This window comes from Microchirus variegatus (assembly GCF_963457635.1).
Source record: "Microchirus variegatus genome assembly, chromosome: 14".
NCBI classification, from domain to species: domain Eukaryota; kingdom Metazoa; phylum Chordata; class Actinopteri; order Pleuronectiformes; family Soleidae; genus Microchirus; species Microchirus variegatus.
This window is the reverse complement of record NC_139815.1, coordinates 7,530,573-7,555,428: the sequence shown is the minus strand read 5'-3', so window position 1 is coordinate 7,555,428 and position 24,856 is coordinate 7,530,573. Positions and strand designations below refer to the sequence as shown.

At 40.0% G+C, this 24,856-nt stretch overlaps 1 protein-coding gene across 1 annotated transcript in view; it reads right to left on the bottom strand.

The window, feature by feature from the left end:
* Positions 1 to 24,856, bottom strand: part of LOC310936933 (protein kinase C-binding protein NELL1-like) — a gene marked incomplete at its 3' end in the record, with an annotated part of 241,541 nt that overhangs the window by 145,751 nt on the left and 70,934 nt on the right. The window contains exons 5-7 of the mRNA XM_083901097.1: positions 16,616 to 16,712; positions 2,196 to 2,268; positions 1,552 to 1,634 (exon numbers count right to left, since the gene is read on the bottom strand). Of these exons, the coding sequence (XP_083757223.1) occupies positions 1,552 to 1,634; positions 2,196 to 2,268; positions 16,616 to 16,712 (253 nt within the window). The remainder of the gene's footprint in view (positions 1 to 1,551; positions 1,635 to 2,195; positions 2,269 to 16,615; positions 16,713 to 24,856) is intronic.

Below are 24,856 nucleotides of genomic sequence, written 5' to 3'. Positions count from 1 at the left end.
GCCTTACTTTAAAGACTCATTTTAACAATCGGGAGTCACGTAAACATGACGTCAAAATCGCATTTTTCCTGTCAGTCGTCATGGAAACGAGGCATGTGTTAACGTCGTTAACTTAACCTGCCCAGCATTAATTACTGTACAATGTTTTGGTATCCCTTATGCTTATGCTCCTTCTCATAAGCACACGTGTGCTGCCTATAACACGCACATGCTGCAACACAACAAGGCTTTTATTTTCACATCCTACACTCTTAGAAATAAAAGTGCTAAATAGAACCATATAAGGTTCTTCGGCTTGTCCTCATAGGAGAACCCTTTTTGGCTCCAGGTAGAACATTTTTATGAAGGTTCCACCAAGAACCCTTTTAAAACCCTTTATTCAGGAGAGGGATTTTAAAGGGTTCTCTGGGTCAAATTGGTTCTTACTGGAACCATTAGTGTTACCAAGAACCCTTGAAAAACATTTTCTTCTGGAAAGGGTTTTTCAGATGCAAATGGTTCCAGGTAGAACCTCAGCCCTTGTAGAAGGACCCATTTGGAACCCTTATTTCTAAGAGTGTACCATGTAGTCAGGACCAAGCAGTTATTTGCCACATGCTAAATGTGTCTTGTGGCTTTTTTCCAGCACAGAAACAAAAAGAGTCATTTTGAGATGGCGGCGATGAGTCCATACTCCCTACTGGAACTCAAATGAGCATTGAGGTCAGGTGGCACTAGTATGAAGTGTGATCATGTGCTGGAGACAGCAGTGACACAGTGGTGGGGAAATGTTCTTCACATACACACATTTATGCAGATGTCCTGTCCTTTAAATGGTTCAAGCTCTCCCCCGTGGCTCCAGAGCAGAGTGCACATTGCCTCTTAACCTCCTGTTGTGCCGGTGCAGTTGACTGACACCTTTTGCAACCCTGTATGTAGCTGTCACACTCGATTTGTTGCAGGGAATAGTATATATCTACATCATCTCTTCTTTTGATGTGCAAGTCGGAAAAAACCCACAATTCTCTTAGAAAATAATTCACCTTTTGTTTTTAGTTGTATTGAAACAAATAACTAACCCTAAACAAATAAAATGACAGTGTATAACAGTTCCATTGTGTAATTTACCACTAGGATCAAACATATTTTATATTGTCACATACATGTTTCATACATTTCCACATAAAACCAATACAAGTTTACTTCAATGACTGACAGAATATTTGGATTCTCTCCAGAGATCAAGGCATTTATTTAGTCTGTTTTTAAGATACTGTCTGTATAAAATTAACACAAATGAGTTGATAAAGAACACCATCTGTCACTGACTACAATAGAGAAGGATCTGATATATTCATTTCAATTTTTGTCAATTTGTTTTGTCAGTTCATGTGGATTTATACTTTTTTTTTTTTTTTTTTTTAATTCAGTTCTTTTTACATATTCAGTCCATTTATTTTGTCTCTGGAAAGTCTCTGAATGCTACTTTCTCCTAAGTTGATACAAAGCCTGGTGAGCTGGTAATTCTAATTGGCAGTGTAGGAATCCGTCCATTGTACTTATTGTTCTTACCTTCAGGGTCATCTTGGCCAGGAGCTCCTGCAGATCCATGATGCCTTGCACAAGGCTCAAGAAATCACTGCAGGTCGGACAAGCTCAACAGAGGAAGAGTAAGCACCAAAACAGACAAGAAAAGGAGACACAAAGCAGAGGAGAAGCAATTAGATAGTAGATAAACAGAGCAAAATAAATCTTTAGCCTGACTTTATTAATTGGACGTAGCTCATGGTGGCCAACAACAAGAAACAGGAAGCCTCATGAATGTGTTTACTCTTTGTCTCGCGCTTGTGGTGTAGTATCAATGATAAAGCAACAAGGTGTGATTATACACCTTATTGATTGGTGACAGAGATGGCAGTGAAGCAGTGAACTCATATCTTAATCTGTCTGACAGTAAACTGATGGAGAAACAAGGTGATGAGAGGAGGCTACACTCAGCCCGAATAACAGCAAAATGAAGAAGGAAACGTAAAGGGAGGCATTGTCTGTGATCAGTGGACAGAGGTCACTACCGGATAACACGTTGCTCATTACAATCCAATTTTATAATGGTGCGCAGAAATGGCCAAGGTTCTTTTTTTTTCTTTATACCTCAGCTCTCAGGCTCAGTGTGTGCTCAGAACATAGTGTAGTGACTTTATCATCATTATACTTACTGCGGTTAAGGTTAGGACACTGTGTGATGTAGCCATTTGGGGTGAAAATCAGCTTCACATCCTGGATAATGCCCTGGCAACACAAAAGGAAAAAAGGGAAGGGGGTGCAAGGAAAAACCAGAAAGAGATAAGTGCATATATGCATTCATATGATCAATGGTTTATCATAATCCTAAATACACAGATTAGCATACAAACTAGACACAAAGAAGATAGATAGTAGTAAGTGTGTGACATTTACAATGACAACACATTAACATATCGTCACATGTATAAACTTATATGTACCTACCCCATTCCTATTCCACACATCAGACTACTTTATCCCATTCCCAAATATTTACTTATTTACAGTATTTTATACAATGTTCTTAATGTTCTCAGTACAACACAAGAATATGCCTGGCTTTACACAACATTTCTATTTTGTTTTATACTCTCCTTGTCTCTCTGAAAACAATGTCTATTTTTTTTGGAAGTAATTTATTTTTTGCTTTGAATATTATTTGCGATGATTCAAACTGAATTAGAAATGCTTTCTTAAGGTCTAAAAATACTCCAAGTGCAAACCTCTTTTTTAATTACATTATGTTATTTCTTCTAGCGATCTGAGAAAGTAAGTGATGCCAGCCTATACTTTGTAAAGTGGTGTCTATCTCCCGCTTTTTAATGAGAACAACTTTTCATCTGGTGTGGAAATACACCATTTTGAAAAGACAAATTACCAAAATACATTTATAGTTTTACAATACCTTCAATGACACTCTTCACTGTGACCATGTGTCAATATCATACTGGTTTTATTCTTATAGCCATTGACAATGTCATAAATGTCCTTTTCTTCCACTGCTCTTAAAAACATTGAGCCATTGTTTCTTTTATCATAATCTGCAGCATCTCTTTCTGCCCCATCAACTTTTATTGCTTCTGCCAGTTTTTGTCCAACATTTACAAAAATGGATTGAATCCTTTGGCGACTTCATTCATGTTTTTAATACTGTTTTTATCATCCATAAAATACTGAGGATATAGTTATTGAGTCTTGTTCCATTTTTGATTATACTATATTAAACATACCGTATACATTATATGTTATTTCTATTGTAGTCTAATTTATTATTAAAATATTATTTCTTACAAGTTCTCATTATATAAGTTAGGTTATTTTATATATATATTATACAACATCACATATTTCATAGGAACATCACAAAATAATACGCATCATACTTATAAATAAAAGAAAAAGACAAAAACTACAAGTCTTAATCTTTCTTTTTTTAATGAATTTACTATATAGGGTTTTATTATTATTATTTTTAACAGGAATTTTGTAGTCCTTTAGTCATATGGTCTTCCTGTATAATGTTGTTTTCTGTGATCTTTTATTACTGGACATTTTATCATATGATGTTTTTAATATATTTAAAAATGTTTCATATGGTTTGTTAACTTAATTTTTTTTTCATTCTGTGTGACATTCTCATTTTGCTTTAATAGTTCATTTTTGAATTTTTTTCAGAATGTTTCTTATAATTTCAATTATAAACTGCAAAAACTGATAAATGATCACTAATTTCAATGATTAATAAGCCTTAAGACTGAACTCAGAGCACAGTTGAGGTTGCACTCGTCTCAATGTTCTGTACATCATTTTATTGCCATTTGTCTTTGTTAACTGGAAAACAGCATGCTACTACTTCTTATCTATTTTTCCCCTCCATGGTAGTCCTATGTATTGTGTAATTTGTAATAACTGTACCATCATCGTGACAACAGAAGTAAGTTAGCCACTGGCTACAGTCCAGCATATTTACATGTTCTTGCACAAGTACATTGTTCCTGTTCTAAATGAATACATGAGTAAATCACATTTATGAAAGATGTACAGTATTGTATACATTTAATAAGAAATTGTATACAGATCTGCACTAAGGCAAAGCACAAAAAGTCACTGTAAGGCCCCGTCCCATTTCTCCCCCTTAAAATTTCCACTTGGTTTGGAGTGCCCTCAGCCGTAAAGTCCCCTCGTTGAGAGAAGTGGCTTCCCTATGGACACCACTATATGCAAATTAGCGCATAGTGAACGTAAAAAATGTGCTAACCTACGTCCCATGTTGACAATTTTGCCGGTGGAGCATGCTACTATTTTCATTCAGAAAAATGCCGGCCGATCCAGCTGTTGTGTTGTCGTAAACGCTAAGTCCAAGGCATTCGTGTCACGCTGGTATACACATCCAAAACACTAACAAAACTACCCAGATGTAGCAGAGCTAGCTAGCCAGCGGCTATTCAGCAAATAGCCGTCGTCAGTTATTTACTGATTAGTGTTCAAAGCTCAACGGTCCTTTGGATGTATATCAAACCAACTTATTCCAACACGTTTCGACATTGTAACATGCTTATTCCCGAAAATATATTACAACAAAAATTATTCGCTAAGCATCATGGGTAATTTCATCTTCCACTTCATTTTAGGCCCGCCTCAGAGCGCGATACATTTTCAGAGTTGATTATAAGGGCAAAATTGCTCTCCACCTTGCTCCCCCCTACACGAGTACGTGCAAAATTTAGGGTTAGGAGAGGTATTGGGACGGGGCCTTAATGTGTCTAATATCATAGAAATAGCATAACAGATGCACCACAGCTTTGTATGCATTGTCTGCACAGTAACACACTGCACATACGGCGCTGAAGTATCAAATGTACTAAGTACAGGAGCAAAAATAAAATGTTCTGAAACCAACAAGGCTCCCGCTCTCTTTACCGAACTGTCTGTCAATCACTGTGAATGACAGGCCGTGGTGCAGGGCTTTGTGATGACCACAGGGAACAACCTTGGAAAACAAAGCGCATCTCTAATGGAAAACACCAGGGCACACACACACACACACACAAGCACAACAGAGTTAATACATTTTCACCGTGTCTTCGAAGTGGACACTTAAAACATGCTGGAGGAACATTGGAATTCATGACCTTAAGCAGAGACGGCATCAACTCATCTGGATTGTATGTGTTTATTTACAGTTGATTTGGCTGGCCTGCATGGGTGCATGTAACACCTGCCTCTTTTTCAGAGAATGAGAAAAGCTTTGAGGTGAACAGTCACACACGCACACACACACACATGAAGGTTAGGTGACGTATCAGATGGTGAGGAAGAGATTGTCGCCGTCATTCAGAATGAAAATGAAGGTGTGGATCATGGATGTCTGTGCTGATGGTGATTTACAGGAGCCCTGACTGCACATCCCTGTCACTGATCAGCAGGTCATTTCATCTCATTCTTGCTTTGTTGCACACACACACACACACACACACACACACACACACACACACACACACACACACACACACACACACACACACACACACACACACACACACACACACACACACACACACACACACACACACACACACACACACACAGGCAAAGTGCACACCTACTTTTTTTTATGTTGTTTTTGAGTCCCATTGCATGCCTGCACCTTACAGTACTGTATTTTTCAAAAGGAACACAAAACAACCTCAAAGCCCTTATCACAGTCTGAACAACACTCTATCCTCAGTAAAACAATGATTAAATTGACATTAAATATAATGAATAAGTGCTTGTAGACAAGAAGTAATCACAATTCAGTACGAACAATGAGTAGATGAGAGATTCTGCAGATAGATTTGCATAATAGCTGATTAAAGCTGGGTGCAAGGCTCTTCTAGTTGATTTAAATCTCATTGAAATAAATGGGCCCACAGTTGGTGTAGTGGTTAGCACTCTTGCCTTTGCAGTAAGAAGACCCGGGTTCCTGGGTTCGAGCCCCGTTTGGAACAACTTCGGAACAAGGGCCTTTCTTCAAGAAGTTTGCATGTTCTCCCTGTGTGTGCGTGGGTTTTCTCCGGGTTCTCCGGCTTCCTCCCACAGTCCAAAAACATGTGATATGGGGATTAGGTGAATTGGTGAGTGTGTGAGTGAATGGTTGTTTGTCTCTATATGTGGCCCTGCGTTGGACTGGCGAACTGTCCAGGGTGTACCCCGCCTATCCGCCCTATGTCTGCTGAGATAGGCACAGCACCCCCCGCGACCCTCTGATGGAGGATGAAGCGGTAGATAATGGATAGATGGATGAATTAAATGGACTAGAAGTGCTAATTCAAGACAGCCTCCTCTGCATCATCAATTCATAGATTATTAATTAGTAATTAGTTTTATCACTTGTCAGCGTGAGAAATTTCATGTGTGGAGTGTAAACCTATTGACAGGTGTGTCTGCTAATTTGTTGGAATCCCATTACTTTTTGCCGACATAACATTACATTACATGTAATTTAGCTGACGTTTTTATCCAAAGCGACTTACACAATTCACACGACATGCAGACATTTGAGTGAAGTGGCTCTTCTCAGCTCATACCTCTATGCCTGTTTTATTTACTTTGTTAATGTCCAGAGTTTGAAAAATTGTTCTTTCAATAAGCTAAAAGCAGATTTCTTACACTTTTCCATGGGAAATAGTCACAGCGGGACAGCTTGGTGGGGAAAATTGGAATTCTAGGGTGTTTATTACATACTTTAAATGTACAGTATGTGCTGGTTGGAAATATTCCTTATTAAATTGGAATTGAATATAATCAAATTGTAAAATCAGAATCAATTAAAAGATTCAGGAAATCGGTGGCGATACCCAGCCCTAATCATATTTGGACTTTATGGTTTTAGTTTAACATTGTGTTTTCTGCTTTTTTTGCTTGACTGTTTTGTCGACTTCCTGTTTTATTTCGGATCTATATACTTTCCCTTCCAAATCCACCTCCACTTCTGCCACACTGCCTGCTGCTTGCCTCTACCCAATTTGTTCCACCTCTTTCTTATTATCCTGTTAGTATATAGTCCACAGTCACCTTTCACTCCCCACCAGATTGTCTTGTTGGCAACAGCTTTCCAGAATTCTCCTCCCTCTTTTTTTGATGATCAAGTTTTTCACGCTGCTTTTAGCACAGCAAGCAATCTTCTCACCTTTGCCCCATGTGACCATCTACCTGGGTAGTGAACTCTTATTTTTGCCATTGAACACAGTGTGCCTTAACACTCTTCAGATTGTTTCCTGCCTTTGGGTTCCATCACTTCTGAATGTACAGTAAGAGCTGCAAAAAGCCCCTATAGAGGCACTTAAAGCATAGTAATCCAGGTATGTGAGTGTGACTGCATATGGGTGAGACAAAGTAAAATTATTTTCACTGCAATGATTTCCTCAACCCTGAATGTATGATTTCTTATTTTGAAACGTGGAAGCACCACGATGGATAAAATAATGTCCAGTTCTTGTCACGGTAAACACGGTGTTACGTTTCTAGGAGAAAAAAACTAAACCATTAAAGAATGAACCCCCCCCCCACCCACACCTTTGGACTTTGAAAATTTACTCTTAGCATTGATATATTGGAAACATAAAATAATAACTTAGTGGCAGCAAGTTTTGTAACCAGTGATAACGGCATGGTCAGACAGCGAGTTGTGTAACCAGTGATAGCATCTATGGATCACGACCAAAATTTAATCACCTGTTTCTGGTCCCATTGGGTCAGGGTCCCATCCCCCCCAGACATTTCCTGAAAATGTCATCCAAATCCGTCCATGACTTTTCAAGTTATGTTGCTGACTAGCAGATGACGGTAAAAATGCAGGAGCTAACAATGAGTTATTTCTCATTCTGAACATTTGTGGACTGCCAAAAATTGTATAAACCATATGCAGTGAGGACATTTTTGGCAACAAGAGAATTTTGGCTCACAATTTTTTTGACCCTGGTTCGAATCCCGCACCAAGCGGTCTTTCCTGCGTGTCATTCCCCATCTCTCTGCTTCCTGTTTCCTGTCTCTCTCCACTATACTATCAATAAAGGCAAAAAGGCCCAAAAAATATATAAGAAAAAAAAAAAACCTGATTTGGGTTAGAATTAGGTTTAGGTTAGGGCACGGTACTAAGGGCTAGGGAATGTCATGAATGACATGTAATGTCTATGAGGTGTGTGTGTGTACATCTGTGTCACTGACTGTTATAAGGCTGTTCTATTTTCTATCCGTGTTATGTCTATAAAATGGCTTATAGTGTTGCTAGCGTTCGTAAATCACTTGTCAATTGTTTTGTATGAGCATTAAAGCAACCACCAATGCCAGGAGGTACGCAAACAGCCATCTCTAAACAGCTAAATTCATAACAAACACTGTGATTGTACTGTGCTAAAATGATCCACAAAGTGATGAGACTGCCACTCTCATGAAAAATGCAAGGTCTGCAAAGTAGGATTCCAGTTGCTTTAGGGTTTAGATCAAATGCATGCTTAGAATAGGGAATGTAATAGAAAATAAATAAGTCGTCCTTGCAAGAAGGAGTAATAAGAACTGAAATATATTCCCTTTATGATAGTTTCCCTGTAAGGATCATTAGGTTTTTGTGTCCCCAAATATTCACTTCACTTACTGTTATTGCTAATAAAATCATCTTCACTCCGCATGTCTGCACATCCACTCATAATTCCCAGTTAGCTTGTTTTAAAGAGTAATAATAAGATCAGCATATTTGGCCATAATCTGCCTCTCATCCATTGTCAGATGGGATTAGATCCAGCTCACTGTGACCCTGACAGGACAAGAAGTAGTAAATAATGGACTGACTGAATGTTTGGCCAACTTTGACTTTTGGGTAACATTGATAGTATAAGGTCAGATTTTGTCATGCAATTCATTTTTCCACACACTTTGATCATTCACAAATGTTTTGTCTGAGAGTTAGAGGTGGGAGATATCTATCCATCTGCAATATTATCATCATTTGTATTAAAACGATGTGCAAACTGACAATATCCAGTATGCAAATAACTGACTTTGCAAACGCCAATGAAACACACACATAAAAACTGACAGTCCTAATAGGTATATACAGTGTATAGTAATAGCATATTAGGGATTTTGTTAATATTAATGACATTTGTTTAAAACTCTTTCTATATTTTTTAAATCTTAAGTTTTAAAGCTCACATAGAGTGGTCCTTTTGCACATAAATGTTAGTTATGGAGGTCTACTTACATACATTAACTTGTTTTTATTAGGGGTGGGAAAAATAATCGATTCTTCGATGCATCGCGATTCTCTCTAGAACGATTCCGAATCGTTGCCGATAAGTTAATAATCGGAATTAAAAAAAATAAAAAATACTTCACCTGCTGCAACATTCTGTTCGCTTCGCTCGCTGCAGAGCCAGGGTTTCCCCCAGTGTATTATAAGCCTAGTGGGTCGCCAGGCTTTGCGTTGCTTGTTTATTTATTTAAAATAGATTCTTTTATACACCTCAGCTTTTTCTATACCGGGGAACAAGAGCGCACGTTCCCCCATGTAATCTGCGCAGCGCATGCTTGTCCAGGTGCCGATTGAAACCCAAGTCACACTATCAAGTGCATCATTATTACGGTTACATCGTTCTTGTCAATAAAGATATTATATTTAGGGATGCACCCATAATTCGGCGGTCGATACACAACGAGTTCACTGTGGAACAGCACCTGTTAAACACTGGAAATTCTCTGCGCAAATTGAAACTTGGCTGCATATGGCACAGATTATGAACTCCCCGCGACATTCACTTCACACCAGAGAACATTCTCTCTAGAAGTTAACTAAAGACATCAGCTCATGTGATGCATCGGTTATTCCCTTAATTACAGCGTTAAAGCGTCTTCTTTCACAAGATTAAGACCACGGAGTGAAAACGATGAAAAGTGCGCTCTGCTCTTCAGTCTGTCACCACGTTTCACTCAGATCACCTGCACTTCATCGTGACTGTACTCCATCCTCGTCATAAAGATCATTATTCTTATGTGGGGATAAAACACGTAGAGAAATGATCCAGTCTGCTTTAGATCAAATCAAAATCAAATGAGTGCTTGGAGACGCAGGAGCGACGAACAGCGCAGGAGAGGGAGAAGAGAACAGCGCAGGGGCGGTGCGCAGAAATAAAAGGGCTGTCTGCACCAGATGAGCCAGATGAGGGGGCACTACCACTTTTATATTTATGTTGCTTTATCTTACTTTTAAATGAGTAGCAAAGTATTAAAGTAAAAAATTGTTGCATCTCGATGCATCTCGATGCATTGAATCGTAATCTAATCGAATCGTGAGGTGCCAAGAGATTCCCACCCCTAGTTTTTATGGTCAAAAACCTCCTATTTGCTGTAAACAAGCCGATAGAAATCCTCTTTTCTGACGCTGTTCTCCAGCCGCGATATTTCAGACTCAACTCTTACATCCAGAAGACAGAGTCTTGTGATTGGCCAGTACCCGGAAGTGACATATTCAGAACACCCGCTCTCAGAAGCGCAGCTCCCCCCTCTGGAACAGTGGATGCACTGCTACTCATTATCAAAACATTGTTTTAACAATATTTAAAAATAGTTTCATCTCGACTCCCCGCCGCAGTCCCTTTTATGACTTTGACCCGGAGTCAGACCCAGAGTCAGAAGACACAGTCGCTCGTGAAACACCTCCACAACGGACGTAATTCTTCTTCTGCGGTTCAATGTACGCAACCAGATGTTCCCGGACTAGTGCTCGGAGCAGGACGATCTGCTGTTCAGGAGAAATACTGTTTACGTAACCGTACCAGGTTTTTTCAGAGATCGCTCTGAGCCCGAGATTACAATAAAACACAGCATTCTCAGCAGTGGCTGAACTGTTAGTTTAGAACCTTCAGGGCTTCTTAAACAAGGTAATGATGCAGATACACACTAAAAAAACAGCGTTAATTGGAACTTCCGGTCTAGGTCCGCTTTAAGACAATAAGTAAAAGTTGTTTCCTTTAATAATATTATGTCCATTGATATAATCTTTAAGCAACAATCAATGCCATGCCGGGTCGCGGGGGCAGCAGTCTGAGAAGGGATGCCCAGACCTCCCTCTCGCAGGACACTTCCTCCAGCTCTTCCGGGGGGACCCCAAGGCGTTCCCAGGCCAGCTGAGTGACATAGTCACTCCAGCGTGTCCTGGGTCTTCCTCTGGGTCTCCTCCCGTTGGGACATGCCCGGAACACCTCCCGAGGGAGGCGTCCAGGGGGCATCCGATACAGATGCCCGAGCCACCTCAGCTGGCTCCTCTCGATGTGTAGGAGCAACGGCTCTACTCCGAGCTCCTCCCGGGTGACAGAGCTCCTCACCCTATCTCTAAGGGAGCGCTCTGCCACCCTGCGGAGAAAACTCATTTCAGCCGCTTGTATCCGGGATCTCGTTCTTTCGGTCATAACCCAAGAGGTGAGTCAAACAATTAAAACCATTTTTTTATGGATATTGGCTTAATATATATATTGTCATAATAAAAAAAAACTCACCTTGTGATCCACCAACTAATTGTTTTATTCTACTTTCAGATTTATACTTTTTGTGAAGTGTGAACAGAATGAACACCATCATGGAGGAAAATAATATCATCAACATTGAGAGGAAACTTAATTGACAATCATGAAACAGGGGGAACAGTGGAGACTCAAAAGAGCAAGTCCAAAACTAGGGCATCAGAGACATTCCAATGAAGAAAATATTTTTATCAGATCTAAGTGTCTCAAATTCCTCTCTTTTGGCGTGTCAATTACACCACATGATCTTTCTCTAATGACCGAAAAGGACTGTGAATTTTGAACAGATCAGAAAGTCCTTATTCTTGATCATAGTGACATTCTTGAAACACAGTGAAGCACACACAATGAGCACGTTTACATGCACACTAAAAAAACAAACGATTACTGGCAATGATGGGATAACTGGAATAAACCGTTTCAGGTGTATACATGTCTCGAATAAATCAGAATATTGACAGAAACTGAGGTTAAACATGTTTTTAAAAAATCGATAACGGCAATATACTGATAATTATCAGTTTATTTCGTTTACATGAGCACTTGAACAACCAGATAACTACTAAAACCCCAAAATTAGTGCTGGGCACTAGGATAACGCATGATGTGTTTCTATGGCGACTGACCAGAAAAATATGCCCATGACGTCATGTTTACTCGCCACAACACCAGAGTCCAGGCACCGTTTACCAGTTAGCTCCGTTATCTGCATTAGCTCCTTTTAGCGCCGGTTAGCGCGCCTACAGTCGAACTGGAGCAGTCCGTTTATCAAATGAAAAGAGCAGTGCTACAAATAACCAGCGTACCTGTGTACTGCGTATGTGCGCCTCTGTTTTTAAAGTTTAGCGTTACTTTAGAGACTCATTTTAACAATCCAGAGTCATGTAAACATGACGTCACGCACGTCTTTTTCCGGTCAGTCGTCACGGAAACGCATCACGCGTTAACGTGACCAGCAGTACCGAATTAATCGTTTTTTTTTAGTGTGTATATAAATGCACTCATTGATATTTCTTAAGCTGCAGCTCCTTCCTCAAAGACAAGCTAAACTTTTTCTACAATTCACATTTTAAATGTGATGCTAATACTGAGTACAGTTAACATAAACAGAGTGGTTTATGTCCCTTTAAGGTGCATTATGTAATAAATCTGAAGCATCTGGCCATAAAATCCTCCTAATATGTCACAGAGACTCAGGAATAATGTTCATATAACAAACTGAACTCACCAACAACAACAGTACAGCCAAAATATTTGCATTAAAAAAATATTTTGCAGACTGCAAATCATGTTTATGTTTTGAAATCATGTTTTGGCATGTGGCTCCACCTACCGCCATCTACCAATCATTGCAGTCAGTAGAGTCTCAGCTGCCAAGCAACCACGGGTTGCCAGTTACGTCAGAAAACGAAACCTAAAAGACCTCGGTATTTTGAATTTGAATGTAGTAACCGTTTTTGGCCACATTCTTACATATGACGCCTTTAACGATTCATGATCTACTGTATATTGTGGGTTAATTTCACTCTTTGTTTAAAGGGGCAAAGGCAGACGAATGGAGACATCTAAGCTGATCATCGCTCATGTTCAGGCTTTGCTTTTCCTCCTTCATGCCACCTTGTGTCACATGTTCAAGCTTTCCATCACCGTCGGCGTTATAGATTCATTGCTGTTCTGAAGTGCATGAAACACTGAGCAGTTCACAAAAGCACCGTCTCCAAATGAGCCTGCAGCGTCCCTGAGGAGTCAGCGTTCTCGGTACAAGGGATTTTAGATAAAGATAATTTATTACAGTTGCTCCTTCAGATTCAAAGGCTCCTGAGAGAACGCTGCACACAGAAATGGGGCATCTCAATCCACTGTGAGGGCTTAATATGTTTTATTTAAAGGCCTAGTTAGCTCTGCGTATCATCATCCTACTCGTGAGCCCCGAATAGGACAGATTACAGTCGCTGCTTTACCTAACCACCTATATTCTTTTGCACATGCTGTATATTCAGACAGACATGGGAAGGTCAGACAAGCAGCATTACAGCCAGCCGAACAAAAGAACAACAATCACAACAATATAATACAACAGCCCCACAGGGTGGGAGACCAGGACCACCATTAGCAGAGGTGGTCACAAGCCAAACCGGTGTGAGATCAGACAGAGGGATGTGCAGGGTCCAGACTCTCATCCAGCTGGGGAATTATGATTTCACTGGTGGCCAGGCTTTATCTTAGCTCACACAGTAAAGACAAGAATCAGAAACTCTCTGTCTCCGATATAACCCTGTACGAAATTTACAGTCGGGTCAAATTATGGTCCCCTAAAAAGTGGAAGGCACATATAAAAACCTGATTTAAATGTAAATACCCTCAAATTAAAGCTGAAAGTGTGCAGTTAAATCCACTGTAGTGGTGTACAGAGCCAAAAAGGAGAGAATTGTGTCGATATTGTGTCCCACTATTTATGGACCTGACGGTATTTTATTATTTAGATAGACATGCCTGAAATGTCTCCTGTGTCTCAGGATGGGCCATAATCAGTCAGCAGACTACCAAATTGTGCATGTAGTAAATTACAACCCATAGTCATACAATATTTTATTGCTAAAACAATGTGCGAGCAAAGGAGGAAGTCAGGTGATGTCTTACGGGGGGGATACATCATCGACATAAGGAAGGGTCTGGGGTGGATGAAAGAAATTAGAACAGTGTATATTTCATGTCTCTGCTTTTCTTTTCTTTTTAAATCCATATCTGTACCATAGGCTTTACCTCTTACTTTTTTATGAACAACAAAGGTGATGGACCTAACAAAGCAGTTTCTGAAGAAACTTTCTGTGAACTTCATGAAAGATCATGCCTGCATTGATGCTGTATGTAGGAACTAAGTAAATTGAATTTTCATAAGGCACATTCTTAAGGAAGTATGAATAATGACTTATAAGTGATCCTTAAATATGGTCCTTTTGTGATACGTTAGAACAAAATTAAATACTTTGCTTCCTCTTTCTTTGGCTTTGGTCACAAAGCTAATGAAATTGCATTTGTTGCTAAATATATTACTAAAACTGACCAAAAGTGACAGAGTTCAGCTGCATAACTGATTATTTAGAAATTCTTATTAAATTTAACATCATCAATAGTAGTTATGACCATCGATTGTAAATTGAATATTGATCAAAATGACGTCACAATCTCCACCTTCAAAAGCAAAAGTTGGAATTGAGGATTTAACCAGACCCCCAGTGTGACGTCCTGCAGGCATGTAGAGGGGAAAAGAGTGTTGTGGTTGCAAAACCACAACACTGGGCACAAGTTCAGGTTCAGGTGGTTGCGTGATTCTCGTCACTACCACCTGGGTTTCCATCACCATCCATTTTGTATTTATTTCTCCTGAGCACACACTTTCTAAACTCTCAACTGCACACGGGCTTCCACTGAATCACGTGTTGTAAAGGCACTTCATATGTTGAGAGATAAGGCAGCGACAAGGCTGAGTTTTGGGGTGAGATACTCAGAGCGACAAATAGGATTGTTCATTTGCGATGCAGCTCATGAAATAAAATGCAGAAGAATCGTGCAGAAAATCACATAGTATCGAATGGAGATTGCGATTTTTGAACAATTTATGTGCAGCCCTCGTGACACGCCTAGTGAGGCACCAGTAACTGACCAGGACCAACTTCGAAGAAACATCACAAGCTATTTTCCGTTTTTTCAATTAAAGCTGCACTGCTTTTCTGATAAACTGAGTAACAGGTCCTTAATTTCAAGTGCACTTACATATAAACTCAGTTTGAACCTGAACAATGAATCTCCTTAATTCCCCCTGTCACTTCACACAAACCAGAGCACTTCCACACATCCTTCTCTGCCTCCCACATTTGAGCACCCTTTGCACATGAATGATAGACCGACAACATCTAGTCAACTCAGTCAACTGTAGGCAATTAGATCATGGAGATCCTACCAAGACTGAAGCTTTCTGAAGAAGAAGGAGCTCCTGGAAGCCTTGATGCAATAGAGGATGAAGGATGAAGTAGAAGAGGAACAGTGTGTTGATGTGTCAAAGCATGAGGATGAGAAATAATTTACACCACAGCAGGGTCTGGTGGCTAATCAATATGTTACACAGACAAAAATAAAAGCTCCATCGATTGCATAGCAGGTGGCCAGGAGAGGTGGGGATTTTCAAGAGCATGTATATGTGCTTGTGGTAGCCCGCTATTGCCCATCCCTGCTGTGAGAGCATGCAGGAGCTTGACTAAATGAGCTGTGATTAAAAATCGACAGAATAGTAATGGGCTTGGGAATACATGTTTCAAAGCGCACACTGAGCTATCTGCAGTCCTTCAGGACTTCTCTCTTGTGTCTTCCACGTGGCTTTCTTATCCACACAGCCAAATGGAAATCTAATCTGCCTTCAACCTTATATTCCCGGTAACCTTAAATGTGCATGTGGAAGATAAATGAGTGCGTGTGTGTGTGTGTGTGTAACTTGCAGGAATTATGGATAGTCCTCGTAGGGATCAGAGTCTGGTCCTAATGAGGCAGAACCTCACGTCTGTGGAACTCTGAGGTAAAGCTCAGAGGTAAGATGTGAATGGTGGTTAGGTTAAGGTTAGATGCTGTTACAAAACCAGGGTTGTACTTTCCGTTTCTTTGTGTCTGTTCAACTCTAATTGTTTGTGATGGGCTGCAAGTGTGTGTGACCGATGTGCGTTGGCTCAGGTGGATCCTGTGAGCTAATTGGTCCTGCACAGGAGGTTCCAGGATAAAAGGCCAGATTCTACCAGCTAAATTGAACTTCCCTTGAACCAGTCACAGCTGGGCTGCTAGCAGACATTTTGTTTGTTTTTAATAAACCTTCAAAATAGCCTGTCTCCGATATTTGTGTTGCATCCAGATTTTCCTCTTGGCATGAACATAACACTTTTGTGTAACTAATTATGGTTAAGAATTGGTTGAGCCAAGTCCAAATAAATAGAAGTCAATACAGAGTCCTGTGTGTGTGTGTGTGTTCTTACCTTGAACAGGCCATGCTTGTGGCTGTGCTGGCCCAGCCACACTCCACTGCCAGGGGTGAGCTCCATCTGAGGAGGGTCTATCACCCGCTCATAAATCCTGCCAACAACAAATCAGAAGAGAAGATTTGGTTATGACAACAACAAAAAAACACAACACATTTCTTTTTTTTTGTCGTAGTCTGGCAGAATCAACTCATCCTGCACAGTTGAATACCAGCGTAAATCCATCAGACGAAGTGCATGTCCACTCCCGGCTGCACTTCTTCTCCCTTCCTGGGAAGCACACAGTGTCGAGGAGCAGTTGCTCTCCTCAAGCATGACAGCCAGTTTCGCCCCGAGGCTCTCTAACACTTTAATGATATCTGGACGTGGGATGTAGGCTGGATTAACCGTCCAACAACTGACATGAACACAAACAAGCTTTGGCATTATCAAAAGCAAACATCCTCAAAGTCATTCGGCTCCATCTCCACTGCACCGAGGTGGGGCTTTACAATGCCAGTGAGCTCGGGTGGGTCTCTGGATGTCAAAGAATAATTTGTCAGTCTCCACCCTCCTCTCCTCACAATGTGAGTGCATGCAGGGACACATGCTCAGCGTGACAGGATGATTTCTCTCTTTGTCTCTTTTCATTATGAGGGCATTGTGTGCTTGTTCTCCATGACAGATTTAGTACAACAATGGCTTCAACAACACGGTAAGCTTTACTTATTTTTCCCAAATCAAAGTAAAGCATAGAAAATTAGATTCAGAAGGTCAAAGATCAGCAGCTGGACAAGTAGCTTGTCTTGAATATGACATATTGATCCTCTGCACATAAATCATAGCCATTTTAATACATTAAGCATACATTTACTGTATATTTTAATCCCTCCAGCTCTCGAGCTGACAGAGGTATCTATTAGGTTTTTTGTTTTGTTTCTTTTAGTTACCCAGGATGTCAATAACATCACATTTAGCTTGGTGTGTCTGTACATAATATGGTTTACTAAAGGTTCTCACCAACCCAAACATATGAAATCATGCACAGCTAATCAAGTTACCTGGTCAGCCCAGAGACAAGGGAATAACACAACAATGTGCTCTTTTTCTCAGAAGATTGTGAATATGATGCAATCGTTAATTCGTCATTTTTATTTAGGTGGAAATAATGTGAGTTTTCCATTCTGTCTGAGGAAAACCAGTGAAACCAGCTATCTGAACACCTTGCAATGATGCAACATACACACCAAGAATTTTTTCGCACACCCACAAATTTGAATGGCTTGTCTGCGATCAGCATGGATTGGTATGTTTACCTGTCAATCTTAATCTAGCCTGCCTGCCTGCGGGTGTCTTACCTGCCTCAGGATACAGTGCTCAACACTTCACCAGACACCCAGGAAGCAGCAAGAAGGTATAAAGTAAGTTGCAGCAGAGATGGTAGAGAAACTTCAACCAGAATACAGAGTCCTTTTGACCTCTGGAGCAAAAGCTACTGAGTTAAGAAAGTGAATTGATTTGGCCTTGCCGGAAAAAAAAAAATAGATGGACTGCAAATGAAGCAAAACTCTGGTAAACATCGGTGCCACTTTTCAGTGATGGAGCCAGCTGAAGGACACAAAAGGATCGAAAGTGACACTGAAGTAAAAGTAGCACTTTTTCTGGTGCACAGGTAAATATGTGTGTGGATTGGACGGGCTGTGATTTCTTTATAGACCAGTGACGGACCAATTTAGTCATAGTATGTGTGTTTTGTGTGTGTTTGTGCCATGTGTGTGTGTGTGCAGTCATGTGTGCATTCAGGTTTGTGGAGGCATGACTTCCAAACTTCCTCAGGGAGGTTGTGCGTGGGAGTGTGTATGTGTGTGCACTTTGGAAAACATAAATATCAAACGAAAAACATGCAGAAAATGTCAATGTGGAGCCTTCTCTCAGCCTAAAAGCTATATTCAGTGAGAGGATGTCTCAAAACATATTGCAGAAGAATGTGTCAAAATATCCAAGTCACTCTTTTACCTGTAAATGATTCTGTGTGAAACTATTTCTTTTATTATTAAATGTAAGTGACACTTAACTGGCTTTGGCTTGCATATAAATGCATACTTTATTCTGTACTTAGCTGTTCATTCTGATGCGTAAAAGCTGCAGAGCCCTAAATGCTGTTTATGCAACACCATTCTGATACCTCACCTGCTGGGTGAGCCATCACTGAGGTAGAGAACTGTAGAGGTCACATGATTATATTCTATTTTGTTCCCACCAACTTCTCCCCACCTTCTCCACCTTCCCATCTTGTCAGCAGCTCAGCAGCAGTGAAGAGCAGATGATTAACATAAGAAACGGCGAAAAGGGGTGATGAAGATGACGCCAATTAGAATGGTGATGTGCTCATGGGCATGTTTGCATGGTCTGACACCACAGGCATCAGCAACTAATTATAGGAGGATATACTGTATGGCAGTCAACATACTGTATAGTACGCGTCACTGTGCTTTCCTAACAGCGTAATGCAGGATTCAATGAGGACAACACGGAAGAGAGTGTAAATAAATGCATTTAATGAGTTGGCAAAATGTAAGGTTATAAAATTAAACAGACAGATAGCTTTGTGTTATATTAACCAGGTTCTGATTAATCAGACTCCAGATGAATTGAGGTTGGTGTGAACGTTAAGTGTGAACAGGTTATATAAGTATACATACATATACATAACAAAAAAACATATACATACATGTATACACATATATATATACATACACGTATATACATATATATAAATACACACATATATATATATATAAATACACATATACATATGTATGTATACACATATATATATACACACATATACATATATATACACATATATATATATATACATACATATACATATATATATATATATATATATATAGATAGATAACCCTAACCCTACATATATATATATATATATATATATATACATATATATATATAAATGTTAAGATAACAGCTTTTGCTGTCATGTTTGCCTTTTATTGCAATAACTTTTGAAAATAATTAGATTCTGTAATGACCTGTATTTACTGACAGTTATTGTCATCATATGTGTGTGGAAAATGATAGACGAACAAAAAGAGAGCAACTTCCCAGTAAGGTATATTTACTGCTGTTTGCCATGAAATAAAGTCCAATCGTTGACTGACACAACATTGATTAACACAAGGCAGTTGTTTGTTTGGCTTCTTCTAAACATAAGAACAACTGCTATTCTGTTGTATTTTTGAGCAGCAACTGCTCAAGGTGTGTTTGTGGCCCTAAAATGCTGGGACTTACTCCCCATCCCAATACCTCCGCTAACCCTACATTTTTGCACGTTCTCTTGTAGGGGAGAGCAAAGGGGAATGCGATTTTGCCCTTATAATCAACCCTCAGAATTAGAATTGTCAACATGTGATGTAGATTAGCACGTTCGTTCACTATGCTAATTTGCATATAGTGGTGTCCCAATTCCATAGGGAAGCCACTTCCATCAACGAGGGGAATTTGCAGTTGAGGGCACTCCAAACCAAGTGGAAATTGTAAGGGGGGGAAATGGGATGGGGCCTATTTCTATTTACAATTTATATCACAGTTGACACAACAAAAAGTGTTAAGCCCAATTTATACTTGCGTAAAGTGCTCTGCGTACGTTACGCAGAGACTCTGCGTGGACGCAGAGCCTTTCGAAGAGCCTCTACGTCGTCTCCGACTGCACAAAATATTTTTTAAGTGTCCGTCACTCCGTCAAGGGACAACGGAGACGGCAGGCGCTGCGATTGGTCCTCAGGACAGGCCGAGCTAAGCTGCTCTGTGCCGGCTCACAGTGAGCACTGAGCATCCACAGACACGGAACTGATCCCCGCCGATAACGCCGCTGCCAAACTATAAATACGTCATATCTTAACACACACAGCACATGTTTAGACTCTAAATGGCCAATTTCTCGCCTCAAATTATCTTAAAACTGCGTTCCGTCACACAGAAAAGTGAGAAACGGCTACTGTTTCAACAACAATAGTCTTTCTCTCTCTTTCTTTCCCGGACGCCATTGCTCACTGTAGCCTGTAGCAGAACAACCTTGCGCATCGACCCCTACTGATCGGGCGGGAAATTGCAGCGCATGTCCATCACCACGACGCAGAAGTATGAAGGCTCGAGGCGTCTCCGTGGTGACGCAGACGGATAACGAATGCGCAGTCGGAGAAGTATAATGTGGCCTTTAGTGTCTCCAAATCAACCAGGACAGAAATCCTCAACAATATAGCTTTAATTTGGCATTAAAAATCTCCAAAGTAAATTAGCATATGTTCAATCCACATTAGAAAAGCAAATGCTACTCAATAAAAGCTTGTTGGACGTAGAGAGGCTTGAAGGAAACACAGAATGCAGCAGAGCCAGATGAAGCAGACCCATCACTTCATCTATAACCAGTTAAATAGGGCAACAGTGCTCCACTTTTACACTGCCCCTCTTAACCTTTATTGGTATCTGTGGGTATGTGAATGTGAGCGAGACAGATAGAGACCCACATTTACTACAGAGGGAAAAAGTAAGGCAGGTGTGGAGCAACTCGGTCATTCATGTGAATGGCAAACCTGAAGCAAAGCAAAATCTTGACTTGTAGAAAGTGCTGCATTATAGTCTGCAAGGGCTAAGAAAGCTCTTGGTGTGGGTGAATGTAAGTCATACATATTTTCTTCACTGTCCATTTCAATAAGCTCAAAGTCAGCCTCAATTCCAGGGAGTACCAACTGAAAATATAGTTAATCTCTTCCCCATGTCTGTCTTTGAGCCACTGATAAAGTGACTACACAAACACTAAATAAAGCCCCCAAACACCAGCCAACTTATACAAAATCCCAAACTAATAGCTCTCATATTTAGAAGTGAAACTAGTGAGATATGAAGTCCGACATTGGGAGTCAAAGTCCTGTTTGAATCACTTAGCCCAATGTGGAAAAAAAAAATGCTCAAAGCTCCCCATTAACTCTCTGGCAACAGCAGATCTGGTCTGTGTCATGTCACAGAAGGCGAGTGGGAGATCAGTGGTTAGTGATATGTTGGTCACAAAGCTGTAAAATGTGTGTGCAATTCAGGCTTTTATCATCCTTAATATGAACTATCAGAGAACATATACATGCATCTTCTAAGTGATTTAGATTCAGCTAATTGACAAAACATGTAGTTAAAGGCGCCATATGTAAGAGTGTGGCCAAAAACGGTTACTACACTCAAATTCAAAATACAGATGTCTTTTAGGTTTCGTTTTCTCCGCCATTGTAGCTCAGATGTAACTGGCAACCCGTGGTTGCTCCGCAGCTGAGACTCCACTGACTGCAATGATTGGTAGACGGCGGTAGGTGGCGCCACATGCCAAAACATGATTTCAAAACTTAAACATGATTTGCGGTCTGCAAAATATATTTTTTTAAAGTGAATCTTTTGGCTGTACTGTTGTTGTTGGTGAGTTCAGTTTGTTATATAAACATTATTCCTGAGTCTCTGGGACATTTAATAGCCAGTTGCTTTAGATGTATTACATAATGCACCTTTAAGCAATCACACATATATTTAAGAACTAAAAGCCAAAAGGATCAGACAAAATTGATTCATTGTGTGACTAAATGACTACCTTGAGGTTTTCTACTTTGTGCTGAATTTCGTAAATAAAAGTGGAGAACATATTTTGCAAAAGATTCAAAGACTGTTAAACTGAGCTCTGTTAAGGCAATTAGGCAGTGGTTTTGTCTTAAATACCAATAGGTCACGATTTGTTGTATTCTTTTGCCGACTAAAACCCAACTAAAACCCAATTTCATACTTCCTCCTATGTGTTTGTTTTAGTGCATCCCTGACGCCAGAATGTGGGTGTTGTACTGACACCTCACAGTCATGTCAACGTCTGCGCCTTACAGGAACAAAACAGTTTGTGAAGCTAAAGGACCATTCTGAGGAAACAGTGAAGACACAGGAATTATATTACCTTCCTTAATGTAGCTGGGAAAGAACATTCTTGTTTGGATTTACTCCTAACTTTCTCTTCTTTCTCCATTATTTCCTTACACCTGGGGGACTTGACTTCTTGAGGAGTGCAGATTTAGTCAGGAACAGTCAAACCCATTAAGGTGCTACATGTGATATCAGGATTCTATTTGAAATAAGCTAATAAAACCTTGATATTAACCATGATGCATTCTGTTGAGCAAGCGTACCCAATCCAAAACACACAATACCTTCATGCCAGATACAAAAAAGTCATGATCTATTATGAACAAATCACACACAGATTATCACGAGACAACCTTTCTTTTGTGAATACAAATTAGACTCGTCTAACTCTAATGTGCTCGTAATAATTGGGATGATGCTCAGTTACAGCCCATTTGCTAAGATTGGATATGAATTCCGACTCATTTAAATATGAATATGAATATGCACTGTTGTGTAGAGAATGCCACTGTCAACTCTGCTTATGCTAAGACTCTTTAGATCCTGTTGTTATTCTTCTAAATTAATTATAATTACAACTACAATTAAAAAGACTGGATCCAAATCCTCTGCATTTCAATGGAAATAAACTAGCCCAGCGACTGGTGCTTAATCTGTCATATACAGAAACGCCTTATACGAGTTAAAAGACAACTCTTCAACACGTAAATCTCAAGTATATGACTGATCACATCACAGGAGATCAAATGAGCCTGGAGCCACAGAGGGAACTCTGTATTACATCTTTTGTGAACACTTCTCTGACAAAAAATAACAAAATAACAGTAGAATATCATGCAGTAGAGAGCCTGTTACAATAGCTTCAGCTGTAGACAACCAACTGCACACACATACATAAACATGATACTTTAATAAAGACATTATATTTTCTTTAAATGGGAAAGTTTAAGTAATTGGACTAGGACAGATTGTGTGCATTATGCTTTGAACATTTTGGTATCATGTGGAATCCGGGTACAATGGGTTATCTTTTGGTCTGTTGCCGTCTGCTTTTTTGTGTTGCACAAGGGGAATGAAGCACTTTTGTTCTTTTCCTTGACTTCAGTGGAAGCATTATATTCAGGCAGCTGTCACTGCATCTCTGCAGCAGCATCTACCTCTAAAAGGGCATCCGTCAGTCTCTCTCATACTTCTGAAGTGATATGGATGAATCAAACTGTTCCAGCTGCACTCAAAACTGGAGCTCTGCCTCCCACAGTGCATGAAAGATGTCTACATTATGCACCGAGAGGACATGCCTGCAATTTGAGTGCTCCCATTTCAATGTTAAACCTAGTCAGAGATGACATCCAGCAGGAGGGAAAACTTCCCTGAGGTAAATAATAGCTGAGAAATGGGCAAGATTGGATTTTAATTTTTTAGCAATATGTGTCCCAACATTTTGAACCCAGGATTGCAAAAGATCCCAACGCAGATGTATTAAAGCCAACCAAAGAGAAGTGGAGCACTGAACCATTGAAAAGGGTAAGGGAAATTGTGCCTGTAACTAGAGCATATCCTAATAACACAGCAGATGTATCATGTTTAATGGATAAAATGACCCAAATTCCTTTACCCCCAACTTGGCACAGGGGATACGACTTGCTTTACCTACAGTGTGTAGATGAAGATCGACTCTAATCTGGCTTTGTCACCCAATTCCCAGAGGACTTTTGCATGCGCTTCCTCTCTGTCTCAGATATCGGTAATTACTTCACCTGAACAATGACCTTACCTGTTGATAGAAGCTGCTGGCCTTTTTCTGATAAGACATAAAAATAAGCGCTGCAGATATATTTTGCACGGAACAAATAAAGAAACTGGATACGGAGAGGCTGTTTAGGTGTGCAAATGCTTGTGCCGTTAACCAGAGACTCCATTTTGAGCACCTATATAATGACACAGAGCCAGAGGGCTGCAGCTGATCTGAGAGTAACATACTGTCGACAAATTTTACGGTTTTGTTTTTCAAAATTCTGATTATTTTCAATGTTCCAACAACAATAAACCTTCCGTGCTCCTGACAAAGAGTATTAACTATTGTGTATGAGGGAAGACACAACCACAAGCCAACAAGCATTGGGTTAGGATAGTTGAAGTTTCCTTCAATAAATTCTAGATGGAAATGCAACCAAAAAAATAATGAGCATTAACAGTTGCAGCAGAGAAATAAACACTGACTGACAATTCCAGTCAGATATTAGAGGTTCATCTGTGCAGCCAAACTCACATTATTAGCTTTTCACAGAA